The 22,814-nt window shown below is 45.2% G+C and overlaps 8 protein-coding genes across 8 annotated transcripts; 5 read left to right on the top strand and 3 right to left on the bottom strand.

Moving 5' to 3' along the window:
- Positions 1–271: 271 nt before the first annotated feature.
- Positions 272–1,078, bottom strand: GLAREA_06517 (uncharacterized protein; the record flags this gene model as incomplete). The annotated part of the gene is made up of 1 exon (XM_008081930.1): positions 272–1,078. One exon carries the CDS (start codon positions 1,076–1,078, stop codon positions 272–274), a length of 807 nt encoding a protein of 268 aa, XP_008080121.1.
- An 878-nt stretch (positions 1,079–1,956) lies between these two features.
- Positions 1,957–3,684, top strand: GLAREA_06516 (uncharacterized protein; the record flags this gene model as incomplete). Its single annotated transcript, XM_008081929.1, has 4 exons — positions 1,957–2,129; positions 2,175–3,133; positions 3,182–3,333; positions 3,382–3,684. The coding sequence occupies 4 exons, from the start codon at positions 1,957–1,959 to the stop codon at positions 3,682–3,684; spliced, it is 1,587 nt and encodes a 528-aa protein (XP_008080120.1).
- A 1,010-nt stretch (positions 3,685–4,694) lies between these two features.
- GLAREA_06515 (uncharacterized protein) lies at positions 4,695–7,960 on the top strand (the record flags this gene model as incomplete). The annotated part of the gene is made up of 4 exons (XM_008081928.1): positions 4,695–6,680; positions 6,729–6,818; positions 6,865–7,159; positions 7,209–7,960. 4 exons carry the CDS (start codon positions 4,695–4,697, stop codon positions 7,958–7,960), a joined length of 3,123 nt encoding a protein of 1,040 aa, XP_008080119.1.
- A 1,204-nt stretch (positions 7,961–9,164) lies between these two features.
- Positions 9,165–10,848, top strand: GLAREA_06514 (MFS general substrate transporter; the record flags this gene model as incomplete). Its single annotated transcript, XM_008081927.1, has 7 exons — positions 9,165–9,377; positions 9,426–9,453; positions 9,529–9,992; positions 10,041–10,137; positions 10,185–10,304; positions 10,369–10,716; positions 10,766–10,848. The coding sequence occupies 7 exons, from the start codon at positions 9,165–9,167 to the stop codon at positions 10,846–10,848; spliced, it is 1,353 nt and encodes a 450-aa protein (XP_008080118.1).
- A 2,396-nt stretch (positions 10,849–13,244) lies between these two features.
- Positions 13,245–14,961, bottom strand: GLAREA_06513 (HET protein; the record flags this gene model as incomplete). Its single annotated transcript, XM_008081926.1, has 2 exons — positions 13,245–14,293; positions 14,349–14,961. The coding sequence occupies 2 exons, from the start codon at positions 14,959–14,961 to the stop codon at positions 13,245–13,247; spliced, it is 1,662 nt and encodes a 553-aa protein (XP_008080117.1).
- Positions 14,962–15,198: 237 nt separating this feature from the next.
- Positions 15,199–18,280, bottom strand: GLAREA_06512 (C2H2 and C2HC zinc finger; the record flags this gene model as incomplete). The annotated part of the gene is made up of 6 exons (XM_008081925.1): positions 15,199–15,506; positions 15,601–16,016; positions 16,085–16,245; positions 16,334–16,597; positions 16,647–17,806; positions 18,130–18,280. The coding sequence occupies 6 exons, from the start codon at positions 18,278–18,280 to the stop codon at positions 15,199–15,201; spliced, it is 2,460 nt and encodes an 819-aa protein (XP_008080116.1).
- Positions 18,281–19,553: 1,273 nt separating this feature from the next.
- Positions 19,554–20,494, top strand: GLAREA_06511 (uncharacterized protein; the record flags this gene model as incomplete). The annotated part of the gene is made up of 2 exons (XM_008081924.1): positions 19,554–20,252; positions 20,444–20,494. The coding sequence occupies 2 exons, from the start codon at positions 19,554–19,556 to the stop codon at positions 20,492–20,494; spliced, it is 750 nt and encodes a 249-aa protein (XP_008080115.1).
- Positions 20,495–21,451: 957 nt separating this feature from the next.
- On the top strand, positions 21,452–22,770 carry GLAREA_06510 (uncharacterized protein; the record flags this gene model as incomplete). The annotated part of the gene is made up of 6 exons (XM_008081923.1): positions 21,452–21,632; positions 21,738–21,833; positions 21,884–22,029; positions 22,086–22,111; positions 22,235–22,496; positions 22,717–22,770. The coding sequence occupies 6 exons, from the start codon at positions 21,452–21,454 to the stop codon at positions 22,768–22,770; spliced, it is 765 nt and encodes a 254-aa protein (XP_008080114.1).
- Between the last annotated feature and the right edge of the window lie 44 nt (positions 22,771–22,814).

Genomic DNA, 22,814 nt, shown 5'->3' with positions numbered 1-22,814 from the left:
CAGAGATACAAACACATTTTGAGTGGTGAAGCTTAACATATTCCCGATTAAAACTAAGACAGAAATACAAGACAATGACATGAGAAACATTGACTTCGAGTTTGAGTGTAACTTATTTTGTTATGGCACGTTATGAGGAACGAGGGTTATAAATTTGTTTATGTGAATTTTATTGCATATGGTGGAGTTACTGAATCGTCTCTAGTGCGTGAGAATCTCGACTGTGCCGGGAGCATGATCGGAGAGAGGCTGCCAAAGAATTTTGGCAGTTTCAGGTGGCTGACTCCGGTTGCTTGACTTGTTGGTCAAAAAGATGTGTATGATGGCAGCAGCCACAATATCTACGATCGACCAAGCAAAACTCACCATCTAGGTAAATCTGCAAGACTCCCCATCGTGCTAGCTGCTCATTTGTCGCTTCCCAGCCTTCAGCTTCCATGCTACCACTAACTCCACATGCAATCTGGCAGTAGGGATCCCATTCAATGGCGGGTTGAAGCCAGTCCTGTAAGATTATCATGCAATCGGCCCAGACAGGACCATGTCCATTTTCGCCTTCTCCTCCTTTGGCGGCCGGTAAGTCTTTTTTATCGGAGTAGAAATCGATAAATGCATGCAGCATTTCATGAAGAAGGGCGCTTATTAGGGAGCAGGTGTATTCCGATTCGGACTCACCATCTTTGACGTTACGGTTTTCGAGATTTAGATGAATTTTCTTGGTCTCGTTGTTGAACCAGCAAATTGCGTCGCTCACTCCAGCTTCGGGAGGTGATAGGGTATATTGTACAGGACCGGTCCGAACATTGCCCCCAAAGAAGACTTTATTAAAGAGAATTGCCCATTCCTCCAATATCTTTTGTCGGTTCGCCGGATCATGATTCGTCGATTCGGTCAGGTTCAGCGTTGGCAGAAGTTTTGGAAATTCTTGCATCCGAGAAAGTAATGGAGTTTTGGCTTGGACTTCGAATGCATTAGAAAATGTCAGTGAATTGTAGGCATGCCACCTGAGCTTGCGGCCTTTCGAAAAATCGGCCTCGATAGATCTTGGAAGCTTTGCCTTGCTACAGTTGTTCCCCATATTTGTTGTTGTGTAGTGGAAGTGATGTCAAGTTGTGAGGCAATTTTAAGTATGAGCTACTGGTGGAAAGTAAAAGTTTAGTAGAAAGAAAGGTCGATCTATGTCAATAAATACATACGAAGTCCAGCTGTTCAGAGTCAAAACAGTGAACAGGCCCCCTAATAGTCCCGGGTTCACTTGATCATCATAATCAATGGCGAATACTTGCTGAAGTTGGGATGGACTTGATTATGATTATGATCAACGGAATTGGAAATTCTCTTGATTGAGAAAACCTTTATGAAATGTCCTGCGAAATGACTAGCAATTCAGTCACATTACTGGTATTGGTCATTGAGTAGCCCTATCAGTGAAAAGCAAAGTAATAACGTTATCAAGAACACCCATTGAATATAAGCGCATGTGATCGGCGAGCTTCCACCCATCTCATCGACCTATCTTTATTTTATTTTACCGTGACCCCCGTGCATCAAGACGGAGAGCTTGACAAAAAATGCTAAAAAAATTTATTGTGTCAAAATGAGAATTGACATAAGTTGGCCGTTGTTCTGTAACACAAGAAAAAGAAAACAAAAATCTAGGCGACTTACTGATGGTATGCAATTGTCTCAAAGGGAACGAAGTGGCGCACCCCAAATGGCTCAGCGGGACATTCGCAGTTGGAAGACAAAGCTTCCTCATTGGTCAACCTCAGAACCACAACACCTCCTCGAAACCATTCAATCCTTAACAAATCATTTTGTCAGTAACATGCAACCATCGAAGCACAAGCGGTATGATGCATATGTCTAGGCGCAAAAGTCGCATCGCTCGGGGTCACATCGTCGTTTGCCACCCGATCAACAAACATAAGAGCAGAGCCATTCCAGTCTTCCAAGATGTTTTGGAGAGGCAGATCACCCTACTCGTACATGAGAATGCAGGAAGACAATCCCGATCAATATAAGCCAGCGGCAAGCAGCCAGGCTGTGGAGAGCAACCTCGATGTTGACATTGACAATGCACCACAACATGCATCGATTAGACATCGCGTGGCGGCCAGTCGTAGAACGTGAGGATACTTTGAATGTTTGAGCACGCGCTAACTCGAGATCAGATATTCAGGATCGCTCGCATTCAACTTTCTTGCCTTTTTGTTACCAGCACTGTACTCGACTTTGAGCAAGCTATGGGTGGCTAATATCGACTCAAGCCTCGTCGCAACAACAGATGTATACACATACATGTCAACGGTTGCCGAAGTTCTCAACGAAGGCCTACCAAGAACAGCTTGGCTTATCATTGGTGATACCGCGACGCGTTCAATGTCTTCCCGGATCTCGCTATCTTACACAATGCTCATGTTCCAAACGCTTATGGGCTTAATCATGACGATCGTATTCGTTGGCGCTGCGGAACGATTTGCTGCATCATTCGTTCCAGAAGAAGTTCGATCTGCTTCTTTGAGCTACGTCAGATTGTCAGCCCCTGTGGCATTATCGTCGGCAACACAGGTCGCTGTAGCATCTTGCACGAGAGCATTGGATCAACCGGATGTCCCACTGATAATCAGCTCTGTTGGCTTCGTACTTAATATCGTCCTCGATCTTCTAATCATATCGAAGTTTCATGTGGGCTCTTACAATCCAACTGTATTGACACAAGCAGGCATCAGGCTTGCCTGCGACATGACATCCGCGCTCGCAGGAGTTGTGTACTTCGTTTACCTGACCAGGAAGTTGGGAGGAGGCATTTCACCCTTGAGCTTTGCTAATAAGTTGTCAGTGCAAATGAAAGCACTGAAAATCTTAGCTATACCAGCAAAGTATACGTTCACGGAATCTTTAATACGAAACGCAATCTACCTTTGGGTTGTTAGTACCATTATAGGACTTGGAAGTACTTACGCAACAGCATGGGGTGTATTCAACACTGTCCGATGGGGATTGATCATGGTGCCAGTCAACGCATTGCAAGCGTCTTCGTTGGCATTTGTCGGACATCAGTGGGGTATTTGGCACAACCGTGTCGGTTCTAATAATATTAGACCAACTGCAAGTAGAAGAGAGTTGAAAGGTTTGTGGCTAGAAGCAGCTTTCAAAACTATTGCTAATCTTCGAACAGCCATCGTTCGACCAGCATACATTTCTGCTTCCATTGCTCTCGCGATCGAGGTTCCCATTTGTATATTCCTATCGACTTGGGGAATGAAACGCTTTTCATACTATTTGTCAAATTCAGATGAAGTAGCTGCAGTGGCAGCCAAGATGTGGCGGGTAAGTTGGAACAAGTCGAGTTTGTATGTCGAGACTAATGTTGATTAGAATATCGACTGGTGCTATATCTTCTACGCGGTGAGCACTCAATTCTCCGGTATCCTGCTGGCCACGGTCCCTCGCTGGTATCTGTATCAGGCCTTGGGTTCGAATTTCTTGTGGATGCTTCCTTGGGCTGTTGTGATGACTGTGAAGCATTTTTCAGAAGCAGAAGCCTGGAAATTCTATGCCATCATTTTTGGTGGAGCATTGGTCTTTGATTTCTTTAATGTTGGATTGATACTTGGTCTCTGGTCATGGATGCTACTGCATGGGAGGGTGAAGGTTAGAGCCGTCGGTCGAGATTTCTAGGCTCTGGGTCACAAGTTGAAAATTCGTCTAGTGATGGTTTGTGTCACTTACGAGACTAAGACGAAAGTGGGTTTGAAAGGAGAGGCATTTCAATGGAACCTTCCCGCCTTGCTACTTGCTCGACCTGAATTGTCTTTCCCATCAGAATAGCAGCTAGCATCCTTACAGCTTAAATGATTGATCGAGCTATATAAGTTAATTTGTAGTCTTGGACCAGAAATTTACTAACTTGGCACCAAACCTCCGTCACGAAAATATGGGATTGACTGCTTTGTTGAGCAGATTTTGACTAACAGCATCGTGTAATCTACCGAATTATCGATATCTGCCCAGGTGGCAGCGCGTTTCGAGTAAATAAGACTAGAGGATTGGCATAGCCGCTTATCTATCCCTAATCTCACGGCATCCTGCGTGGCTGTATTATGGTGTAACGAGAATCCTGATTGTTAGTGTCTATCAGTCAAAGAATAAGATCTGTAGCGTAGTAAAAATGCAGTGTAGAGATAGAAACAAGCTCTCAATGCGTAACCTCTGATTGATTTGTCAAAATCCGATAAGAAATTTAAAAGTTATCGAAAGGTGGAATTAAAATGGTACGAAATATTTATTTGGCCATCCTGGTGCCACACCACATACGCTGCACCGCCACACTGTGACGTAAATGAGTCTTGGGAAACATTGGCTCACGAACTGACCAAAATTAACCGCCGAGAGTTGCAGAAACACCCCCAGATCTTCGAATCCAAACCCAATTCTGTTCCCACGAGGACGACACGTATAACGTTTATTACCTCATCTGTGAATCAATAGAGAATTGATTTCGCAGTCTTCACCGCTCCAATTCTACACCAAATATGAATAAGAAAATTTTGTAGCGTAGAATCGATTCTACTTTCTACGTATTTTCTAGACAACAATCGCTCAGCTCCCACCTTTAATACCTCCCAGCATGAAGTTTGCAAAAGAGCTAGAGCAGGAGCTGGTTCCAGGCAAGCAATCTTATACCTACGATGTGTGCCTTGCTAACATCTCCCACAGAATGGCGGGTGAAGTATCTGGACTACAAGGCTGGGAAGAAACATGTCAAAGCAGTCGCAAGAGCAGCCGCTCGAATGGCCGCAACACCTCGACATCCTCCTACACCTGCGCTCCAAGCAAGTCGAAGTTTATACGGCGCGACTGCCTTTACTCCACGCGTACGACCCCCATCTACACTGGGCCAAGACAGCAATAGCCATCCCGCGACAGAACCTGCGAGAGCGAACCCACCACCAAAGGCAGATTCGAATCTTCCTGTAGTAACACCTTCTGCAGAAAATCAGAAAACTCCGCCTATGGATATTTCAAGAGGAAGGAAATCACCTACACCATCTGAAGCAGCCACGGCGGGAAATTATGGTAGTTTTGTTCCAACACCTCCAGCCAGAAAGCCTCATCCATTCGAACTTCCAGAGCCTGCAATTACCCCCGATCTTGCTCGTCGTCCCTCACCACAATTTGGTACACCATTAAACAATAGACCTCGAAGCGATAGACCTGCCCCCTTACGGACGTCATCAGTCAACCTGCCAAACGCATACGAGGTTGGGCCAACCACTCCTCCGCCGAAATCTGGGTTCAATTCCCTACGAGGAAGAATTGCCCAGCAACGTACACCTCGTTCAACGATCCGTCGTATGTTCACCTCGAGCACACCTTTGACTACAGCCGAGCATCACCGCGTGGATACAGACATGGTTGCTTTTGATCAAGTGAGAACCAAGCAGAAAGACTTCTTCAAGTTCATGGACAAAGAGTTGGTCAAAATTGAGGAATTTTACAAATCAAAGGAAGATGAGGCAGGACGTCGTCTGGAGATTCTCCGTGAGCAATTGCACGAGATGAGAAATAGAAGGATAGAGGAGGTCGCTGCCGCGCAGCAAGCCAAGCTTCAATACAAAAATGGCCATCCAAATGGAATCGGTTTGGATGGCAATGGTAATCAGACTGGCGAGATTTCAAGACCAACCTCACGAGATGCACTCACTTCCTGGCTTGACCCATTGGAGAGGGTCATCGGAGGCGCCAAAGTGAAAGCTTTCGGCCCACACATCGGATCCAACTCCAAAGCCTTACAGAAAATGCGTAACTCACCTCATCTCCTACCAAACAATAACCCTAATAACCACGACGAAGGCGGTAAAGATTTTGTTCGACGTTTACACCATGCGGATGAAGTTCCTTATCGAACGGCGAAAAGAAAGCTCAAGCTAGCATTGCAAGAATTCTACCGAAGCATGGAACTCCTCAAGTCATACGCCCTTCTTAATAGAACAGCTTTTCGCAAAATCAACAAGAAATACGACAAAGCCATCGATGCACATCCACCACTGCGTTACATGACCGAAAAGGTTAGCAAAGCTTGGTTCGTTCAAAGTGATGTTCTTGACGCCCATTTACATGCTGTGGAAGACCTGTATGCTCGATACTTCGAGCGTGGAAACCACAAAGTGGCAGTCGGAAAGCTGAGAAGCTCGTCTGGAAAAGGCGGCGATCAATCCGCGAGTGCCTTTCAAAATGGTGTTCTGATAGGTACGGGTGCTGTGTTCTCCATTCAAGGCATTATCTACGGTCGCGATCTATTGTTGCATCCTGATCCTACCGTCGTTGCGCAGACAAGCTATCTACTTCAGATATATGCGGGATACTTCCTGGCACTCTATCTATTTTGCTGGTTTTGCTTATGCTGTAGTGTATGGACTAGACACAAGATCAACTACGTTTTCGTGTTCGAATTTGATCCTCGACATAACTTAGACTGGCGTCAGCTATCCGAGTTCCCTTCATTTCTCTTGCTGATTTTAGGTCTGTTTGTCTGGGTAAACTTTACTCGATACGGAGCCGCAGACATGTACATTTACTTTCCAGTGATACTGATATTTGCTACGATTGTTATTATATTCTTTCCTGGCCCGATTTTATATCATCGGAGCAGGAAATGGTTCGTATATTCGAATGTAAGCCCACCGAATCCGTCTGCAAGGTTCGCGCTAACAATGCTACAGTGGCGTTTACTTTTGGCTGGATTATACCCCGTTGAATTTCGCGATTTCTTTCTTGGAGACATGTTTTGCTCTCTGACATACTTTACAGCTGTACGTGGTGCGATCCCTCTTTGATTCAAAAATTGATTTTTGGTAGAACATAGAGCTTTTTTTCTGCTTGTACGCAAATTATTGGAAAAACCCATCGCAATGCAACTCTACACATTCCAGACTTCTGGGATTTTTCACTGCACTACCTGCCATTTGGCGGACGTTACAATGTTTGAGGCGTTATTACGATACTCGCAATTTCTTCCCACATCTTGTCAACTGTGGCAAGTATGGTATGACGATTTTGTACTATGTTACACTGAGTATGTATCGGATAGATCAGACCAACAGCAAACTAGCGTTATTTGCGACATTTGCCGTCATCAGTTCAATTTATTCCTGTAAGTGGGGAGACTCTTATGTCTGATTATTTGCTTATTGTCGTTTTAGCCATTTGGGATATTTTGATGGATTGGTCACTTTTGCAACCCAATTCATCAAAGCGACTTCTCCGTGATGTTCGTGGTTTCAAATCCACGTGGTGGTACTACGGCGCAATGATCATCGATCCCATCTTACGATTCAACTGGATATTCTATGCACTGTATACCCACCAAGTACAACATAGCGCCACGGCCTCATTCCTTGTTGCCTTCTCCGAGGTAACTCGTCGTGGAATATGGACTCTCTTTCGAGTAGAGAATGAACATTGTTCGAATGTTGCGCGATTCAAGGCATCTCGAGACGTGCCATTACCTTACTCTATTCACACGAGTTCAGATGAGGAGGATCGCCCTCAGACCGCTGAGAGCGCTACAGAAGAGAACCACGTACATATTACGCCAACATTATCTCGAAACAGAAGCCACACCGGAACTGCCCTCGAAGCTCAACCTATGGATGGTGGTTCTCTACGAAGACGGCCGACACCGGTGCGGACCTTTACTAAAGTCCTAGCTGATGCTCACACGCAGGATTTCGAGAAGAGAAGGAAGCCTGGAAAGGGCGAGACAGACAGTACTGGCAATAGAAGAAGGGATGGCGACTCTTCTGTTGAGGAAGGTGATTCCGCAGGAAGTAGTGATGAGGAGGACAATGAGGACCAGGATCTTTTAGATGCTGAAGCCTTAATACGAGAGACAAGTCGCGATCGACGAGATCCAAGCCCTGATCGAAGAGATCCAAGACCTGATCGTTCTTGAGGTGCTGAAATATTTTCTATAGACACTTTAGTATAGAGATTGGCTGGTGATTGGTCAGAATGATACCTGAATGTTCGACAGCTTAACCCCCTTTTACTGGGCTCGCTTGATGGTTTGGTCAAAGGGCGGCCAAGATCAGACGAGGCGTTATTTGAAGTGTTCTCCTTGGTCAGGCCGTATGCATGACATGGCCGTTTTCTTCTGATCAAGGAATGATTGTACGAATCATCGACGCGATTACCCCTCATCCGATCGTGTTTGCTTTAGATTACAGAACGCCTCCATCCCAATAATAATGAAAATGTTTGAAGAATATTAGGCAGGAGGTAAGGCGATTATTTGCTCCAACTAGCGGCGGCACAACTCGTGTTACACGTAATAAATTTGTCGTGGGGACGAGCTTTACATGCGGTGTAATTCGACCGTCCCGACATGATGGCGCACTGCAACACAACTTCTCGAGTCGCACTCGTGTGACGATAATGCATGTGCAATAAAAGCAATCGACGTATCTGGGTCGATTCCGGGGGAATACGAAGTTCTTCCTTTCTTTTCTCACCTACGCGGCTCAGCAAGGCAACGGAATATGTCCCATCATATCTCCACATCACGACAGAAGCAAAGACCCCTTAGGCAGTGAAAGCCAAGAAGGTCACGTTTTATATCATGGTTCACTCCATAATTCTGGCGACTCTTGTTTTACCAGTAAACGATAAGCGATGATTAAGTCGTTTCAATTCGCTCTAGCGTCTAGGATTGTAATACAAACAGATTTTCATACCTTAGAATCGATCTCCAACTTCTATTATATGCGGTTAGCCAGTCACGCCTAGATGAAAGACAACGTGGTCTCCCGCTAGCACAGCACAACCCCAGCTTTGAACCCGATTTGGACCCCTTCCCTCTCCCCGCGGTGCGGGCCACGCTTGCACAGACGGATCCTCAGCCTGGGCCTGGTTTGATAACACGAAACGCCAACGTCAGGTCTCGCGCAGGGATGAAAGGTGGGCTGAAGCTGGCTATCGACGCACCTTCCCCGGCGCTGACAACATCAGCCCTCCTGTTGTCTACCTGTTGCCTCTGCAATAATCCTTCCAATGTTTCTACTCCCTTGGTGAAATCTGTCGTCGTTCGCTTTTCGTCTCAACACTCTTTTGCTTTCGGTCTCGCATTCAACACGTCGATGATCTTGTAGGCAATGATAATGAACTTCTATCAGTCCAACTTCGCGGCCTTTGTGCTGCTCAATGCCGTCCTGGCGTATCGGGAATACAGACAGGGAGGGGAGGTGCCGTTGTTGGAGAAGGAGAATAATCCGAGGAAACAGGTCGAGAGTAATGATAAGGAGGCTTTGAAGAGGTTTAAATGGCGGTTTCTACCGATTTATTTGCTGGTTAATGGGGCGGATTGGTTACAGGTATGTGATGGTTGTGGATGGTAGAAGTGGGCTGACGGTGGGACGTAGGGACCGTATATCTATCCTCTGTACAAAGGTAATTATCCACTTTCCTAGCTATAATTACCAGCAGCTTCATCTATAAACTCAGAATCTAGCTAACACATTCCAGACGAAAAAGGTCTAGCAGAAGAAGTAGTCGCCGCCCTCTTCATGACCGGTTTCCTCGCCGCCGCCATCTCCGCCTCCTTCACCGGAAAACTCGCAGATAAATACGGTCGACGCCTAGCATGCCTCTGTTTCTGTCTCACCTACTCTCTCTCCTGCCTCACCCTCCAATCAAACGACATTATAATTCTCTTCGCGGGACGAGCCCTGGGTGGCATCAGCACGACGCTTATGTACTCGGTTTTCGAGAGTTGGATGGTCACCGAATATAATGTCATGTTTCCCGATGCGCCGGATAGCACTTTGAGTGGGATTTTCAGCACGATGACGACTTTGAATAGTGTAGTTGCCATTTTGGCGGGCGTTATTGCGGAGTGGGTTACGGATTTGACGGGGACGGAAAAGGCGCCTTTTATGACTGCGATTATTTGTTTGTTTGTTGCGGCTGCGGCTATTTGGAAGAACTGGGTGAGTTTTGCAATTTATAGAGTGATTGATTGTTCTAATTGTGAATAGGGAGAAAACTATGGCGAGGTATCGTCAAATCATGGCGCTTTGGATGTTGAAAATCTGGCAACGCCGAAAAAGAGCACACTGCGGTTATTCTTGGATGGTATGACTCGTAATTACAGATCGTGTACGATTTGCTAATTTTGATAGATAAACGACTTTTGGCTCTGGGCGTAACATCCTGCTTTTTCGAAGGCTCGATGTACATTTTCATTTTCTTCAAATTTCCCGCCTTGAAATTATCACACAAACTTGCGGGTCTTGAATCTGGTAAGAATACCTTCTACTCATTGAATTGATTATAAACGCCGAATGCACAGCTAACAAAATTTAGACCTGCCTTTTGGCTTGATCTTTGCGATTCTCATGTGCAGCATGATGCTCGGATCCCTGCTGTACAACTATGTCGTGACCCGACACTCTCACATCACCCCCTCGCAGATACTGATCACGATGCTTTCCGTTGCATCTGCCTCGTTCGTCGTTCCAGTCCTTGTTCGAGATGAACACATCACATTTTGGTGTTTCTGCTTGTTCGAGGTTTGCTGTGGAGTTTATTTCCCGTTGATGGCGTATCAGAAAGGCAAGGTCATCGACGATAGTGTGAGGGCGAATGTGTACGGTTTGATTCGGGTACCATTGAATGTGTTCGTGGTCCTGGTTCTGAGCACTACACGAGAAGGTAAGAAAACAAGGGTTTTTCAAAGTGATCTTGCGCTAATTTGAATTAGGCACCCAGCACCGAGACATGGTTTTCACCAGCTGTAGCGCACTGCTACTCACAGCTGTTGCGGTATGCAACGCTTATTTGTGATAACATTGGTATCGGCGACAGGCGTTGGACAACAATCATATTTACTAGACGATATGTAAAATTAGGTCAATCTACGAGACACGATGCGAGGCGCTTTCAGGATTAGGTTTTGGGCGTTGGTATTTGGATATGCCCATGTATTACTAGAATGTGGAAATTCAAAGTATATTATTCATCCACGACCACTTCTTGCGCCAGGCGATGTCGATGTCTACTCCAGAGCTCAAGGGATCGTTAGTAACAAAGAATTGGCTCTTTGTTTCAGTAATTATGGCAAAGGTTGTACTCAACAATAGCTTTGTAGCGAAGCCTGAACAACGTCAGTATTTGCAAAACAAAGACATTGTAGATTATATCACCATCACCCAGAATATCCCTCTCACATCCAGTCAACGCGTTCTTTACCACATCGAACGTACTCCAGCATACGATTGACTAACAGTACGTTTTCGTCTCCTCATAGGTAAGCCCCCAAACACACCACCCTACTAACCATCCTACACAAAAATGTGTCTCTCCACCTACGAACTCCACGCCTGCGGCCACATCTCCGATAAAAAGCCTATCTTTATAACCCACTGCCCTGACGTCTGCAGCGGTGGCAAACGCGCCCCTACCCCATGTCAAAATCAGACTAGTCGTGTCACGTCGCGTGGCTCGGAACGCTGTGATACGTGTGAGGTGAGGCGGGTGGGGGAGGAGGAGATGGTGTGGCAGGAGTTTGGGGTTGGAGGTGTGGGTAAGGACGGAGGGAAGGATGGAAGGGAGGGGAAGAGGAGGGGATTGGGGGCTTTTGGACGGAGGGGGAGGGGAAAGGCGGGCAGGGAGAAGGTGAGTGATGTTGAGGTGCTTTTTGAGAGGGTTGTTGATTTTGAGTAGAGCTAGGTGGGTAAATTAGAGGCTGAAGTTCTTTTGACTGCCTAGTCGATAGGTAAGCTAGTGCTTGAGGCTCTATGGAGTTTGGGTAGTCTTGTAACTCTTGTTTTGGATATATTTTGGGGGCTGGGATGGATATAATAATATACATAATTCGCTACTTTCATTTTTCGTCTTTCTTTTGATTTTTGTGTAACGATATTAGCTCTTGATGTGAATGATTTCTCCTGAAGATATGGTGATAGAGTCTCAGGCTCTTGAGCTCTTCATGGAAAATCAACTTCGAGTTACAAAGTCACGTGTGACCAGCCTGTTGCGTGCTCAACCCCATCAATTTATGCGCAGCAAATATCATACCAGCCCACACTACTTGTATGATACATCTTGAGTCTTTCCGACAAAGGACAATCTGTTTTTCTTAGCAATCAAATAACTCTGTTTGTTACGAATCTAAACCATCAGAAAGTCATCATGGAAACAGACTGTGTTGCGGCTGCGGGGACGAAAAGAAACATTGATGAAGTAGAAACTGAAATTGTGCATCAACAAACTTTGAGTCGACAGAAGTCAACAGTCGAAGGAAATCAACCTACACACGAGACCGGTGCTAAGGATGACGAGATTTTCCCGATAATTCTTCCCATCTTGTCGCATCTATCTCCATTGGCAGGGACCTCAGGTGATGGGGAACCCAACAGCAACTTGTGCAAACGCTGCTCAATGATTGACCTTGATACTATACTTTCGAGACAACACAGAAGAAGGAAGGGCCAGCGTGAACACAGGCTTAGTCCCGTCGATAGATGGGAAATCAGTTCATGTCCTCTTTGCGATTTGTTGTATTCGACGATGCCAAATACTTGCTTCGATAGCGAGATACCCTTCGAGACGTACTCATCCAACAAAATGGGAGGTGAGACATGCCTCTGACATGGAGATTAAACCGTTATATAAAGGTATTGTTTTAGGTCAGGACCTCCAGACCACGGGCCATACCTTACCGGCTATATTATAATTGTCTGTAGGAAGATAGGCGATTCGTGGGAACGAGTAGGGTTTGGGTGGCTCAGTCATAATAACCATACGAAGTATTCCAGTCACGGGGTTAAAGGAATTACAGACAATCGTACGTATGATAGAGATACCCTCAACTGGTCGAAGCCGGTGGATTTGGTGAAATCTTGGGAGGAGGTTCGGCTTGAATGATCGATTAACACGTTCTATCTTTGAATACTTGAGATGCCACAATCCTCCAACTCTTTCAATTTCTTTGTCTGAACAGAACCTTTTTGAAAAGTCTCAGACTCTCAGATGACATCAAGATATTCATAAAATTGCTTCTAGCTAATTCTACTCCAGAGAATTTCAAATTGTAAAACTCATAAACAACTGAAAGACTGCTCATGTCTTTGCAAACGATCATAGATGGGTTTGAGAAAAAGATAAGCTGAGCACGTAGCTACATTGGGGAACTCGATTCTAGATGGAGCTGTCCAAATCTTTCATCTAGCATAAACAACTCAAAATCCATCCCCCGAAGCTTCCACAAAAAGCGTCATTTTCCAGAAAGGTTCACTGCATTTCGACCAATCATTAACGAGATTGAACGCACATCGAGCACTGACGAGCCTCCTTTTTTCGAACGGGAAATGAACATTCTTAGCCACACGTACTCGATAAGTCTCAAAGTCAGCTTGAAGCATCGTGGAGTTATACTCGTACTGCTCGAGTTTCTCGTTGAGATCTTTGAGACTGGTATCCGAAGCCGTCCAAGGAACAAGCGTGAATTCAGGCTCAGTCATCGGCCGATCACCATTTCGGGACCATTTCCAGACATAAACCATGAAACTAAATTTAGATCTTTCTCCACGTCTGAGAGGGTCGAAGTCATAACCACCAAAGACTCTGAACCCTGCACAGTCTAAGCCTAAATCATCAGAAACGAAAAATGTTTGGTCAGTAACGTCCCATCGAGACCAGGGCCAGACGTTGTTGATATACATTTCGGGTGGAAGATCGATTTGAAGAACACGAGACCGTGAACCAAGTACGATACTTTCGAGTAAATAATTCGGAGCGTGCGCTGGTGGCAGTCGATTTAGAAGATACATGATCCTACTTTGCATAGATGGAAATGTATTTTCCTCGCCGATCAACACCCAAGGATCTTCTCGCACAAGCTGCGATACACCACACTTTCTAAGACGAATTCCAAAAACACGTCCATCAATAGTTTTGCAAACCTTCATAACGTACCGGTAACCCTGCTGACGGGGCACTTTCTGCAATGCCAGTCTTGTATGGACTTTTATTCCCTGGTTCGATATAGAAAAGTCGTTGGTCGATTGAGCGTTGACGGCGACGAAAGTCCCACTTTCAGCAAAGTCATCGGTAGCTGAAGCAAACATGGAACATGCGACTGGGGCCTGTTCATCATCGCCTGGTGGCTTTTTTGATGTCCACGCAAAAATACTCAAATCTGGAGATATTCGTATGATCTCTTCTTGCAACCGAAAGAAAGCCTTTCGACCTTCTCCATAAAGCATGGGCATATTAACGTCAAATATTCCTGTATTTCAATTAGTTCAAGGTATTCGGCCACATACGTGAAATGTGCTGAATACCTAGCAAACAATAAGCTTCATCTTCTGCTCTAGTCGTAACACGTCGAGACGCCCATGACATTCTCTGAGCAATTGACATGGAAAGCATCGATCGCGAACCCTTCAAAACATCTTGATGGATACCAGTGATACGCTTAAGCAAGTGACTGTCTTCACCTTTTCGAAAGACCAGGTTCCACTTTCCATCATAAAACCAAACGTCCATAGGCGCAATCAATTCCTGGAGCGTCCACCCACGACTGAACCAGCGGCACTGAGGCAGCCTTTTACGCCAAGTAGGTGTTGAATCCAAGTCAAACAAGTAAGCATAACACTTCTCAGCTTTCTTGTACCATTGATACATAGAGTTGATAGCCTCTGAGAGCTCGGCACTGCTTGATTTATCTATACAACAAGTATCGATCCATGCGTACTGAAGCCCATCTTCTCGGGCAAGCTGGCAAGTCATGGAGATTTTCGTATAGCCAAGCTTCGACTTGTACGCCGGATCTGTGGTCATATCTTTCAATGATACCTCCCCATCCCCCCACGTATGAGAAAGAATGGCATATGGAGGCACACTCGTGTCGATAAATTCTTCCAAAAGTTCTGTTGACGTATTGAGAAGTCTCATCGTTATGCCGCAAGATTCATGTATTTTGTGTGCCAATAAGTCACTTGTCAATTTTTGGGGAGATTCTGAAACCTCAGCCGCAAATTCCCACCATGGCGCCTGCCGAGTCGTCACGTGCGATTCGATGACCTATTGGTGGCTTAATCTAATGTCAGGTATTACAGCCGCTAACAAGTTCTCCATATATGAAACAATCCAGACAAAACGGGTTTGTGCAGGTATCGAACATTAAAATGTTTATGATACACCTTTTCCAAGCTCAAAACTCTTCAGGATCCTCGAGAACATGCTACACATTCTCCAGCATCCCATTTCCTCCAGCGCAGTGCTAGCTTTTTGAACTTCCTCTCTAGCACGATGGTGGTTACTGTTCAGCCCCTTATTGAGCTTCGCGTAAGCCCAACATATGATGCCACCAGTGAACAAGCAAACCGCGACTTCGTATGAGCTTTCTTCAACAAACCCGTTGTTGATGGCAAGATGCGCAATTTCAAGCATAGTGAAAACGTGATGCATTGTGGAATTAGCAATCTCGCTGTTAGCCCCTTTAGTAGAAATGCTGAGTCAGTAACTGGTTCTGCCATGTAGCGATAGTGGGACTAAATCCACAGATAAAGGAATCGGTTGAGAACAACTTACAATGCATAAGGTTATCTTCCGCAAAATTCCCATCATTGAGATTATTAGACCGACCAGCGACAAGATGCATATCACTAAGACTGACATCTAGTGCAACGAAAGCTAATCGATGGAGCAATGCCGCGGCAGTTGATGTATCGATGCCTTGATAGCACTCACCCCAACTCTCGACACCATCAGCAAGCCATTGCCGTCGTTCTTTAAGACCTTTACCCATGGGTAAGGCTTGACCACCAAGGTAGCCTCCAAGACCCGTTGGATTGAGCATGGATGTTGATTGTCGCCACTCAAAGATATGCGTATGAAGTGCATATATGAGAACCAGTTTTCCAAATTCAGAGCCGACATTGGTTACTGGCGGTGGAGGCTTGATATATCTTCTCAATAGGCAAGCATTTAGAGCGTGAAGGTAGTATCTATTTCGTGTTAGATGAGTTGTCACAGAACGAATTCCCTAAACGTAGAAGCAATTCCAAGTACTTACGTTACAGGTGGCGCATCTGCGGAACCCAGCATCGACTTCCATGATTCCGCTGTTGGGACTTCCCAAAATTCCTCGGCGCAAGGAAACGCACAATTTGTTGTTTCCGCTTTACTGACATATGGTTGATTATTGAATAGCGCCGGATACATGCAGTCGAACATCTAAAAAGGCAGCAAGTAAGCATAATATTATCATTAATGCAACCGATAGCGCGAAACAACGCATAAACATCATGTGGGTTCTACTTACATATATACAAAGACCGAGTCTCTTTCGCTTTTCGGTCTCTACCCAGGCAAGCCAGATCGCGTCTAGCTGACTCAGTCCTGGACGCTGAAATTGTTCATGTGACACTCTAGACGAAGGTCTGCAGTCTAAAAGTCGCGCTCTTCTACAGGCCGTTATGAGCGTACCTCGACCACCTTCAGCAAACTCATATGCCCGTTTGCTTCCACTCCATGTCCCAGCTAGACACAACAGAAAAGCGGTCATGATATTTTCCGTTCTTCGCAACTAATGTTCATTAGCTTGGGGTCAAATTCAATATTTCACGAAAACCTACAGCTTTCGAGTCCATTTCATTATTCCTCAAAACGGCTAGTCGCAGGTGATCATAGAAAAGCCTCGAAAAGCGCCCTCTATCTATGCGTGAGTGGCTAGATCCTAGGAACATCATTGCGACTAGCAGCAGCGGCGGGCTATTGTAAATATCGAATGTCGGAAGGTGTAGAACAGGGAATCGTGAATGTATATATCTAATGTACAGTCGCAAAAAGAAATCGAGCGCCTCGGCTGGTGGAAACTTGGAGTCGGTAATCTCAGACCGAGACAAATCATTTCTGAAGTTTTCTCCCTGCAGGGCAGCCATAAGATTCGATCGTATGGAAGTACTGATATGTTGATACGGGCGTATTGTCGTTGCAGACAAACCACTAGCTCTCGCTTCGTCGAGAACATTCTGCCATGATACTGGAAATAAATGAAGCGGAACTACCCTAGCTGTTCGTTGTCGTCTGCTAGCGATACCTCCTTCTTTGTCTGGCCAATCGTTCGTATCTTCATCTTCAACATCAGCGGCGTCTAGCTGATTTACACCATCTGGCCGATATGATCCTGTTTGATAGCCATAAGGATCGTCAGCGAAAGTCCGGTTGCTATTGCGCATCATTTCCGGGTCTAGATATCTATCTGGGGGTGATTCCGAATGAAAGGACTCCAAGGTCCAGGATATATCGGCATCGTAGGTACCCATATATGTATTTGAATTATCACCAAACATCATGAATCCTCCCCATAAAGAAGGATCGAAGTTCTGCATTGGCGCGAATGAGGGATCTGGCTGTGGCCCTAGAGCGGCTTCCATCAGGCTCGCGAGTCGTGGTGCCGGTGTGTGGTTTGGAAGCATGGAAGAAGCTCCATTCGAAAACCCATTTTCTGGGAGAGCAGAGGTCTGGTAAGGGTTATTGCCGTACTGAGGCTCATACACATCTCTAGGCTGTTGCATTGGAATGGCTGTACGGCCATGTTGCTGGTAAGCTGCGGTCTCAATCGACGTCTCTCGCTTAACATCCCTTTGAGGCGAGGGTGTATATTCGATTGATGACCCAGCATTACTCGAAGGCTTGACTTGGTTTTCATGAATTCGACGATGTCGGTTCAGGAGATCACTACGAGTGAAGCGCTTTCTACAAATAACACATGCAAATTTGCCAACATCGTCGTCTAATTATGCTGTTAGTAAAAGCTTTATATATAATAGTATGCATTTGCTCCTTGATCAAGTGAAAGAGTGTAAGGCAATTCAAAGTATCGAACATTCCTCATAATGGACTGCATGCTCATTGGCTTGTTTGAAGTATTAACAACAGGATGTAGGCTTTGTTCACTCTTTTCTTTCTCGCTTTCTGACTCTCAAAGCAGCTTTCAAAGGCAGCGGTAACGTGATTTGAAAGCTTTTGCCTCTAGGTGCTGACTTTGACTCCCAAGAGTTCAATGCAAAAATACCGTGGAGCCTAGCTCCAAAGGAATACAAAGAATAGACTCACGATTAGCTTGATGCCTCGTCAAGTTTTCAATCCGACTAAAATTCTTTGGGCACCTAGGGCACTGAAATCTCTGACCAGGCCCATCACCGGCCTTCCTCTCCTTTGATTTCTTCGAACCCACTCCATTTCCCGTACCGACGGTACCGTCCATCGATCGCCCCTGGTCGACCCGCCAGAGCGGTCTCCAATAACGCCTGGATCCTGGATAATATGTCGTTACTGAGGCGAAAGGATTTAGAGTGGACGTCCACGGCGTGCTTATTCTGCAATTGGTGTAGATCAATGTGGACAACTTTTTTCGAGGTGGACTTTTCGGCAGGACGCATGGGGGGAAATTGGCACTGGTACGGTAGCCGAGACGTGGCAGGTGCGACGAAGTAGTGACACGTGACGCTACACCCATGTGTTTCACTTGGCGGGAGAAGAAAATCTCATGGATACAACACATCACCACATGAACAAAAGTATCAAAGGTTCTCTATTTGAAATGAATGGTACAGCGTTGTTGCCTTTGAAAACAGCAAAATGTCCAGATCTTATTCATTTAGTATTGTGTTTTAGACCCATCGTTCTCAGTAGGCGCTAGATCTATGAATCCTCATCGTATCGAAGAATCCCTCTTATCGAAAAAGTGGTCCACAGAGTTCTCTGTAGCAAGTTTGTACACCTTGGCCCAGTCATGGCACCGACGGGGGCTCCTAAGGCATCGACGTCGTTGATCCGCGGGCCGTTGACGACTTTGACTGGGGTTTGAGTACGGGTTGCTGCGTAATTTTGAGAGCTATTGGCAAACTAGACATCGTTTTGACTGGGACTGTTGAATCGTGAGCGGGCAATCAGAAAGTATGGTCAATGCTTGCTGTGAGGAGTGAAGAGTGCATTGGGTAGATCCCCAAAAATGCTTTCCTAAGTTTTACCTCCATTCGAAACCCCAGAATACAAATGCCGCGTTCTTCATCAACAATGCAAGCATACATAATGGTATCAACAAAATTCGCCGCTGTCGAGGTTGGGCATTTGGAATTTCTCCAAACTTATACTTCTTAACCGGCAAATACATCTGTGGCATCTTGCCGAACTAAACCGTGATACCAATTTGATTGTCCGAAAGGCATCAATATAAGATCTTCGGACCGTGACAAGATATGCCCCCAAAAAGATGCCCACTCGGCTCCCACGGGCGTCTTGTCGTTGATGTCAGATTGTCAACCGAGATCCGAATGTGTTCGGAAGTGGAAAACACACCCACTGTGAGGGAACTCTTGCGCATTACCTCCATACCTCAGATCTTTAGAACTCAGTCTAAACGCTTGCCAAAATCAGTCGTATGAGTCTTGCCCTTCGATATATCACTCGCTTTGTTGATACACGTCAGTCACGACTTATAAACCCCAATTGTCCTGCCACAATCTTTTTGACGGAAGATGCAGGGTGCGATATGGGAGAGACAAAATTGGGACGGAAATTATCAGCACAAATACGAACATGTCCAAAGGTCTGATACCGAATCCAGCGAAACACTCGAGGAAACGTATTACAACACGAAACTGCAGCCTATCAGCCATCGTCGCTTTAAGATCGTAGGACTCTTGCTGTTTGTGTTGGCGGTCGTTGCTCTTGGGGGAGCGGGTTGGACATGGATAAGAACAGATAGAGGATCCATCCGTTGGAATGATCTCAGATTAGATCCCCATGCTCCACGACGAACACCACTATCATGCGGAAATTCTACAGAAGAGGCCGAGGCACTGGACTGCGAATACGACGTTCTTGCTGCCAATTGGCTTCACCGAGATTGTCCACGAAATTACGTGGATGAATTTTATTATTTTCAGAATGGTACAGCTTGGCCCTATTATACGGATCAGAACGGAACACATCAGATGAGTCTCTACGAGCTTGCTCACAAGGGTTATTACTGGAGTTCTACAAGAGAGCATTTGGTTCATTGTTCCTTTATGTTGAAAAGGGGTCATGATGTTATGGCACGAGGTGACAGGCTGGACGGTCTGGTGGGAAGCTTGGAACACGCAAATCATTGTGCACAATATCTGATGGAAAATTTGGGACTTCCAGACGAGGAGCTAGATAAGATTCGGACATACGGAACGATTGGTTTCCTGGTCTGTTAAGCGGAAGGCTATCATGTATATGAGTACATAACGAGCGATCATCCGTACCAGAGATGTAAAGTAATAGCAATCTGCTTTCAATTATGTCCAGTTATAAGTCCTTTCTTCTTCTAGTAGTCTGTAACACTTCCAGGAAATATGAAATGCCCTAGTATTACAGCTAACATCTTATGCTCTAACAGCTAAGCACCGTCACAAAGTCATTATTCCGTGATGCACTGAATGCTGGCTAACAGATAAGTCGCCCACTAATTCATGAGATTCTCTGATATTTTACTTCTGAATCATGAATTTGCCAAATTTATCGTGGGGCTAACCGCTCAGGATCAATCAAGCAATAATGTTGAGGAAATATTTCGTTGTTCGGAGATGATTAATGACCGCCCCATTAAGTCCAAATCTTTACCGCTTGCTAACTAAAGTTTTCTTCGTGCCGAACATCTAGAGTTTTCCGACTATGCAATTTCAACATTATAATAACCTTCCTTGGTTTATATATTTCATCACCCATATATATTGTTTCTGCTTAATGGATGAAAGAATTACGGTGCTGCCGAAAACCCCTAAATTACATATGTTCAAACTAATAATAGTATCTAACTCAGCTCTACATGCCTGTTCGTGTAAATTAAAATCCAATCTCTTCCGGTCGGTTTACTCAAATCCGAGTAATTAGCGAAGATTTATCGTAACCCTCGTCCATGATAAAACTCGCCAACTTCGGAGTTTTGGGTTGAGATATTCCAGTTCCGAAATTCGGATATCAGCAAGCATCGGAAACCAGATTAATGATTACGGGTACGACCTGAGTTTCGTTAGTTTGCGGTGATGTGTCGGACTTCCCTGCAAGCTTTCGCTGGTAACCTACCTGTGGGAAAATCCGCAGTGCTTCGCAACATCCCTCGGTTCTGACTTCGGACCGAAGTGAAGGTTACTTTCGTCTTGAAAGTTATGCACTCACTGTCATTTATCCGAATTCGGAATTTCGAGCTACAGATATCCGGCGCACATCAATTGCCAGGTACGGGTTAATATCGGTTTTGGGGCACTGTCTTGACGACTTTCGATTTCAGAACCCTCACGGTCCCGTAAAATATTCATGCTAATACAGGCACAAAACTTTTCAGACCGTCTGATGTCTGTTAGTGTTTTAATATTATCTTCCAAATATCAATAGAATTCGGACCAACATGTCTAACGCTCGAAGCTTCAAATACTTGCCAATCTTGGTCCAGGACGAAGAAAGTGAAAAAGACTTTATCCACCGCCCCAAACGAATCATTCCGGCAAATTTGTTGAAGTTTACTTGCCTTCTAATCGTTGCATTGCCGTATGCTCACATCCTATGGCCAAAAGAACACTCAGTGTTAGGTACATGTGGATTATCGACTGATATACTCTTTGGTTGTAGTGCGTAAGCATCAAGAATATTGTATTGCTTTTGTTGACAATAAATCACAGTACCTTGAAGAGTAGTGGTCATTGAGAATGACGAGATGTTTCTTACAACAGATCCGTTTGTGAATGATAGTGAAGACCAGCTCAATCCCCCTTGGGACGAACTCTACGTCGGTACGAATACAAGGTTCTTTTCAAGACACGATACTGACCCCTCGTCACAGGAAGTTGGGTTGCAATAGAATATCCTTCCATTGTTGGGACTCCGCCTCCTGGCATGAGAATGAATGAGGTAGCAGCTGAACCGCATAAGTGGGCAGAAGAGAGTGAGGGTTACGGAGTCGCTGTCATGCATCAAATCCACTGCATTGTGAGCCTGTTCATACAATATATTTAGTTTGGGTGCTAATTTCTCCAATTCTCTAGATGACTATCAAGCATGCTCTGTACGAGTACGAAAGAAACAATATATCAAGAACCAACAAAAACCATCTGCATCACTGCTTGGAAACACTTCGGCAGGTAAGTTAAACCAAAACTTTCCACGGTTGGTTCTAATCCTGTTGAATGTACAGTCTATCATGTGTCATGCCGATCTTACACTCGAACACCCCGAAGACAGAGGAAGTACGCAGGGTCTTTCAGGTTGGGGTAACACTCACTTTTGCCGCGACTGGCCCAGCGTTGTTCAATCCATTCGGGATAGAGCAATTGAACGTACTGCTGAAGGTTGGATTAGGGCAACGACATCCGGCACAGGAAAGATTGATCATAGCCAGCATGGGTGAAGGTCAGCAGGCTGTCGGTAAAGCTGTGTATGCAGTGCTTTCCGTGGAGGTATGTCCGAGCACTTGCGCCTTTGTAGAGAGATACACGGCGAGTGCATGTTTGTCATGTTGTCTATCGTGTGACAATGCTTCTCGCATTGATAATGAACAAGATCTTTTGGACTACGGAACCTTCTATTTTAAAGTCTCCGACTGTTATAACCTCTCTAACGCAAATGGCTGTTATTGTGAGCACAAGTATCGATGGCGAATGTTAACACCTCCATTAGCCTCAACCACAAAATGCTTATTTGCGAAAGCATTTTAAGGTAATGGAATTGTAATACGGTAGTGGAAGATAAGGTTCCACTTACGTAGCGGTGTAGAT

The sequence above is a fragment of the Glarea lozoyensis genome (genome assembly GCF_000409485.1).
Source record: "Glarea lozoyensis ATCC 20868 chromosome Unknown GLAREA15, whole genome shotgun sequence".
NCBI classification, from domain to species: Eukaryota; Fungi; Ascomycota; class Leotiomycetes; order Helotiales; family Helotiaceae; genus Glarea; species Glarea lozoyensis.
This window is presented reverse-complemented; position numbering and strand designations above follow the sequence as displayed.